At 36.9% G+C, this 7135-nt stretch overlaps 2 protein-coding genes across 2 annotated transcripts; one reads left to right on the top strand and one right to left on the bottom strand.

Moving 5' to 3' along the window:
- The first annotated feature begins 60 nt into the window (after positions 1-60).
- Positions 61-960, top strand: LOC126848473 (dnaJ homolog subfamily C member 24-like). The gene has a single exon (XM_050589422.1). It carries the CDS (start codon positions 289-291, stop codon positions 703-705), a length of 417 nt encoding a protein of 138 aa, XP_050445379.1. The 5' UTR covers positions 61-288; the 3' UTR covers positions 706-960.
- A 74-nt stretch (positions 961-1034) lies between these two features.
- LOC126848450 (F-box/WD repeat-containing protein 7) lies at positions 1035-6469 on the bottom strand. The gene is made up of 9 exons (XM_050589376.1): positions 5939-6469; positions 5193-5446; positions 4614-4837; positions 4449-4551; positions 3812-4327; positions 3288-3695; positions 2885-3200; positions 2651-2805; positions 1035-2133 (listed from the first exon to the last, which is right to left on the bottom strand). Exons 2-9 carry the CDS (start codon positions 5400-5402, stop codon positions 2080-2082), a joined length of 1986 nt encoding a protein of 661 aa, XP_050445333.1. The 5' UTR covers positions 5403-5446; positions 5939-6469; the 3' UTR covers positions 1035-2079.
- Positions 6470-7135: the final 666 nt, after the last annotated feature.

The raw sequence follows: 7135 nt of genomic DNA, 5'->3' as shown, positions 1-7135 counted from the left end.
GCCTAATCAATTTCTTCTTATTAATGAAAGACAAAAATTAATAGAAGATTAATTTATGAATAACCATAACAATGAAATCCGCCTTCATCAGGATAAAACTCAGACTCCCGGATAACGTGATGTAAGCGTCAAACTATTGGTAGCCTTGCCTATTTGGTTTCAGTTTCATATTGGTAGCCTTGTTTGCATTATAGCGCAGGTCGCGTAAATCACTACTTAAGGTTATGTTGACTACAAAAGCATGTTACATTTTCCTGGAAATATCAATGTTTATGATCGAAGATACGAATGAATTACTACGAAATACTTGGCTGCAGCAGGGACTCCACTGACGAAGAGATCAAGCGTGCTTATCGGCGTCGCTTGCTGCAATTTCATCCTGATAAAAGCGGCGCTACTAACAACCACGAGTTTCACAATGTTACTGAAGCCTGGCGGATATTGGGACATCCACAATCGAGAAGGCGATATGATGCAGCCTGCAAACAAGAAGAATTGGAAGACAGGGAAGAATTAGAAGATAGTCCTGTTTATGCGCGTCTCTCGCCGAGCGATCTTGAAGAATCCGTGTTCGAAGATATGTTCTTTTATCGCTGCAGATGCGGCGACCGTTACTTGATTGAGCGAGATGATCTTCGAGAAAAGAACACTTTACTCCACATAACGTGCGATGGTTGTACACTTATTATCGTTGTTGAAACGTAAGTCAATGTAAAATTTATGTAAAAAAATATGACGTTATATTGTGACACATCTATAGACATTTTTTTTTTTAAATTTGTATATCCTATAAAACGACTAAACAAGTTAGATTTACTTATTCGAATATCCATGCTAGCAAGTAAAATGGATTAAACAGATGATGGATCAAAAAGTATTTTTTTTACATTTGCCTTAGTATAATATAAGATAATATTCACAGGTATGTAGAAAGAAGTCAAAATCGAACATTTATTTTGTACAAAATATGTTTCTTAGCACAAGAACATGTGTGTACAGCTGTAATAAATTTAAAAAAAAAAAACAATCTAAAATATGTAGCAACATTTTTTTCTATTTTTTATAAAAAAAATGATACAACAGGTAACACATTCTTATAATATAAACTATTGAGCAATATACAAATAAACACGACACCTAGTCTAACCTAGGTCCAATAATAAAGATGCATTTGCACAAATTGCATTATTAATAATGCTATTCATGATATGATTCAGTAGAATCCATGTAAAATTCGTCAATTGATGCAGGATGATCTATGTTCTCTTTACGCAATTCGCGTTAAATGGAAAAGATCTGGCTAATACAAATATTCTCCCGTTAGTAAATTCACTCACTGACAAAAATTTTTAACCGAAAATAAAAGTATTATCCTGCTTTATGAGCTTATATTAGTTCACTGTTCTATAAATCTGTATTGCACATGAACAAGTGTGCTATTTTTGTATATTGCACCATGACAGAGTGAAATATGTAACGTTGGAAAATCTTTTACTCTAGATCTTCTCTATTTTAGAGTAGTTATCTCTGAAATTCTCTTCATATGCTATTTCCTTACTATATTCATTACATGATCATATATAGAGTGAGACAAAGACAGCAGAAAATTTCAGATTAAAGGGTAAGCTTAATTCCAATTATTCTAAAATAGAGAAGTTTCTATGATATAGACATAAAACCCTACTGTAAAAAAAAATTGTATTATTGATTTGTTTCATAATTCATTTGCTAAGAGTATCATGCTCCTCTAGTAAATGTCAATAATATGAAAATATCAGTTTGTAAACATTTATAAAAATATTTGTTTTTAACCAGATCACGATGTTTATACAAGTAAGTAATAAAATCTAAAGTCTTACATGATCAGGAAATATCGAAGCTAAAAAAATCAGCTTGACGCGCAAATCGATCAATAAATTATACAAACTTATGTTTTGATGTAGACAGACGTTTGAAATTTCTCATTAAAAAATCCGTATAGTTCCAATGAGTGTGTCGAAATTGTCGTCGATAGTTTTCTCGTTTGTGCTCCAGGAAGTATGAGATTCTTCAAATATAATGTTATTTTGCCTTGTAGTTTCAATACGTCTCAGTCGTCCCATCATATTCGTCTGCTACCGTTGACAAATACTCCTAAATGCCCACATAACAAACCTGTTATACTTACAATGAATTTCGAATTAGGGATATTTGCTACTTTTGCATCGTTGATGATTCCACTGAATCGTTATAACAGCGAAAATTAAGAAGTACACTGATAAGCTCCTCAGTTTTTTTTCCCGTAAGTTTATGAGTCTTATAAATTTCACGTTTGTACACCACAACAAAGCGTGCGCGCATCGACAAAACGATATAATTATAATTTTTCGACGGGCACTTTAATCCACCTGGAGATCAATCGCTACATCTCTCTTTCTCTCTCTCACTCACTCTCTTTCTCTCCCCTTTCTCTCTTTCTCTCATTCACTTCGATTCCCCTATTTCACAAAAATTTCGCTCAATTTTTACGATGCGTACACAGTTTTATCACAATCACACCATGTAATACATGTACAGCGTAGATTAGTTTTTAGACTACTTAATTGAAAGTATGTACAGAAGTCGTATAAAGAGGGCGATTGTATCCACGTAATGGAGCGCACTATTTTACCTCAACGTCGAAATCGAGGACAAGCAGTTTCGTCTCTTCGGTACCATTACGACTACCTACTGCACACACTAGTTTCGTATCACTTGCTCGAATCCTCCACACGACTCCGCCGCTACCCCCGCTATCCAGAGCAACTAGATTCCTAATGAAATCACCTGTAAACACACGAGTTGTGTCGACAAAATCGATGCGCACTCTGATCAAAGAAATTCTAAACAAAATGATTATACAAACCAGTCTTAACATCCCAGAGTTTTACTGTACCATCGTCAGAGGACGTAATCACAAAATGGCTATTGAACTGAAGGCAAGTAACCGCCGATTGATGCTTGTTCGGACCGGAGAGAGTTTGAAGGCAGTGACCGCTAACAATGTCCCATACTTTAACTGTAGAATCAGCATTGCCTGATACTAAAATGTTATTGCGCAATTCCATTCCCGAGGTGAGAGACTGATGACCCATCAGAGTGTGTCTACAAGCACCGGTTTCTACTTCCCACACTCTTATGCTCGTGTCCAACGATCCGCTAACAACGTGCACACCGTCGAACTAACGAGGAAAAACGGCAAACAGGAACGGCTTGTCAATGGCGACGCAACAAGTGCAAAAATTAAAAAAAAATAAAATAGTACTTACTTGGAGGGAATAAACGCGGTTGGTATGTCCTTGTAAGGTATGAAGGCACTCCTCGCGCTCCGGATTCCAAACTTTGACCATGTAATCGTAGGCACCACTGACCACCAACTTCCCGTCATATTGCACACATCTGACCGCCGCTAGATGTCCCACAAGAACATGCAAGCACTCTCCCGTGTCCACTTGCCACACTCTTAGCGTCGCGTCCCTACTACCACTGACGACCTTGTTACCGTGCAGATGCATACACCTCACCGTCGACGTATGACCATATAAAGTGTGAATACAATGGCCAGTCTCCGCATTCCACACTTTCAAAGTACGATCCGTACTACCACTGATAACGATCGTGCCGGACATCTGCGAAGACCACACGCCACCGGTATGCCCAACTAATGTCCGTAAACACTGAAACATCGAGAAAATACGATATTGCATAGTACTTAATATCTACTTTTTCTTTCTCTTTCGCTGGCAAAATAGCTGAATCTTTGCAATTTGTATTCATCTTTACAGTGAATTACCTTGCCTGTCACGGCGGACCACACTTTGAGAGTATTGTCATCAGAACCACTAACTATTCGATTGCCGGAAAACTGTAAGCATGTAATAACATGATCATCATGACCCTTCAACACTTTTGGTGTACGGATCGGTTTTGTTCTCCAGTTCATTTTAATATTATGCTGTCGCATATAAGCCTGTTTCCATGGCGACGAGTGACTGCCGTTACGGCAATTTTTGCGTTTCAGCGGTGGCAGATCTTTCAAGTCTTCTATGCCGGCCGCCTTGCATTTTTCTTTCCAAAGTAGATTGTCGTCGGCTAAAAATCGCCAATTTCGACAGGTTTGCGCTGCCCTTAGGAGATCCTTCGGTTCCAGGAATGCCAACACCGATAACGCTAGCTCTTTCGGTAGGAGCGATATAAAATCTCGCTGAAACTGAGGCTCTATCACCTGCATCATGTGACGCACCTGTGTAGGCTCGCATCTGTCTATTAATTCGTCTATTGCTAACATTCTCTCCGCGTTTGACCATCTCTGTAACAAGCATCATTTTTACTTGATTCTTAAGAAAAATTTACTATTACATTTTAGAATCTTATTATATACTAGATAGATTTAATATTATTATTTCAATAGAAATGCATAAACCAGATACCTGAAATTGCAAAAGCCAACTACTCAGTTCTGGAGGAGGATTATCCTTTGTAGGAATGACACATCTCACATGTTTACCTTTATCATCTAATTTTCTTGTAGTCCTGAGAAAGAGAAGTATTAAAATTCATGTATAACAATAATTTGCAAGAAACATGATGCTTACATAGTATGAGACTTTTCTTCTGGATTAAGTTTTTTACATGGTAAACAGCAATCGGTTTCAGTCTTTCGCTTTCTTTGAGGCTGGACAACATCTGATGACACGCTAGTAGGCAACATTGGACATTGTACAGAGATAACCATTTGAGATTGCGATACAGGCGATTGACCATTGTTGCTTTCAACTTCGGTACATTCGGTATCGCAGAACAATCCACTGTCACTAATCTAATAATATAATTAATAGAGCATAAGTTATTAAAATATTATTAAGTTTATGGTTTAGTTTTGTAGTTTATTTATAAAAAAATTAAAATAAAAGCCAAGTTGCATCATTTAGTTGTATAAATTAAGAAACACTTTCATCAAATTCCAATTAACTCAATTGCATGGGAAGAAAAATTAAATTAAAGAAATGATGAATTATATAGTTAGAAGTTTTACTGTAGGCAGTTCTATTGTTAATTGAATAGTCAATTAAGTTAATTGAGATATGATTGAAATGGTTATCTACATATGTATAAATATATATATATATATATATATATATATATATATATATATTTATATATAATTAGCTTACTTCACTTTCTCCTTCACTACTTTCTTCATCGCCCTCATCTTCGTCATCTCCATAATCCTCAGATTCTTCATCTTGTGGCAATATTGAATGCATAGGATCCAAAGAACTAGGTCCTGGTATTCCCTCAATACCTTCGATTGGACTAGGACTTGCGCCGCCTAGTTTATTATTGTCAGATATATTATTGGAGGACGAAGGAGGGACAGACATTACTATATGCAGCGATATTAGGTTTATAGGTATAGTAACTGCACCTACAAAGAAAACAAAAATGTATTGAACATATTAGTCTTATATTTATAACTGAGCATATCAAACAAATCTTTATTGATTTGTTTATTTACTTTTATTCGATATACATTTCTCATACATAATGTATAGTCAACCATAATTTTAACAACGCGATTCTAATGGAAATGCAGCGTGTTGGTGCCTGCAGTTGTAGCGTGAAATTGCGAAATTGTCAAAAAATATGAAAGAGAAAAAAAATGAAATAAATTTGCATACACATATAATGATTAAGATATAGGTTACAATCCATCGGATGACAATTATCGTTATCGCCACGAGGATTCACCCTAACCTCTTACATGGTCTGTATCGTACAAGCTTAAAATATTGCAAACAAAGAACAACAAACCGGCAGCCACACCCCATATATCCGCGCGATATGAATTTACGACAAGCTGCGACACTGGCCAAGAGAGGCAACTATGTGTATGTATATGTAAAACTGAGGTCTATACTTAGGACAAACGCCGTTCCCGGTCGTCAGGGCCTTTATCGGTCGATCGACGACGTCTCCGGCGATGCACGCCGATGTAGAGTCCGTCCGTGTCGACGACGACGTGTTGTCTCTATCAAAGGAGCATGGCTTTCGTGTTTCTCTCTCTCTCTCTCTCTCCCTCTCTTTCTTTCTCGCGTGCGGCGGCCGTCGTGTGTGGGCGATATCTTAGGTTAGAATCGCGAAGGGCGAAATGTGGTTGTGGGTCTCGTAAACGGGGGTGGCGGCGCGAGCGTTAAACGAGTGTCGATAGGTTAACTAGTGATGGTGGACGTAAACGGCACGACGAGCGACGCGAATCCATCGAGGGCAGCCTCCTGGCAGCGCTCAATCAGCTTTTACTCCGCACCTCCCGACACCTTCGCAGTCTTCGCACTCGTTCTCGTTCGCGCAGCAATGAACGTGAACAGCGCACAGCAAATACACACATACACGTCATATGCTACACACACGTATGCGCCACGTATGGAGATGGCGCGTGCGCATTCCGTGTTTTCACGCGACTTCTTTCACGCGATTGAATTCCGCTGTATAATATATTTACATATTTCGAAATTCTAACATATTTGGTATTATCGGATTTTTCTCGGATATTATCCGAGCATCGATTTATTATAAAAATTAGCTAGATACCAAATTATTATTCATACATAAATATCCGATTCATTTCGGAGTAACTATAGGAAACTAGCGTATCTAAAAGTCCCTTTTCATACTGACGTCCATTTTTAAAATTTTTCAAAATAGTAATTTTTTTTTCTAGCAAGATATGAAAAGGATTATCTTATAAAATATCAAAGGCTATCAAAGATATGTCAAAGCCTATCAGAAATAATCAACGGCTAAAGTACAGAAAAACAAATGAATGTACTGATAATTTGTAACTGCGTGATCGCGTTAGATAAATAACATCAGTATAAAAATATCATCTATTGCTATAAGACTCCAGGTTGTGAGGATTTTAATACAAGAATTCATTATGAAATATATTCAAGCAGTAATTGCACAAGTAAAAAATTAATATAAATTTTATATATATATATATATATATATATATATATATATATATATTATTTTACATACGTAGTTAGTGTGGGAGAGAGGAAAGATATTCAAAATAACGGAGGAATTGCGAACTATACCGAGAGAGATAGCGCTA

The sequence above is a fragment of the Cataglyphis hispanica genome, chromosome 3 (assembly GCF_021464435.1).
Source record: "Cataglyphis hispanica isolate Lineage 1 chromosome 3, ULB_Chis1_1.0, whole genome shotgun sequence".
Lineage (NCBI taxonomy): Eukaryota > Metazoa > Arthropoda > Insecta > Hymenoptera > Formicidae > Cataglyphis > Cataglyphis hispanica.
The sequence above is the reverse complement of the archived record's forward strand: the minus strand, read 5'-3'. Positions and strand labels throughout refer to the sequence as shown.

Coding starts and splice junctions, on each gene's coding strand:
- LOC126848473 (XM_050589422.1), top strand. CDS start 289: ATGAATTACTACGAAATACTTGGCTGCAGCAGGGACTCCACTGACGAA.
- LOC126848450 (XM_050589376.1), bottom strand. CDS start 5,402: ATGTCTGTCCCTCCTTCGTCCTCCAATAATATATCTGACAATAATAAA. Junction 3,696..3,811: donor GGTCCGCCGTGACAGGCAAG/GTAATTCACTGT, acceptor TCGATGTTTCAG/TGTTTACGGACATTAGTTGG. Junction 2,134..2,650: donor TCCTCGATTTCGACGTTGAG/GTAAAATAGTGC, acceptor GTGGGCATTTAG/GAGTATTTGTCAACGGTAGC.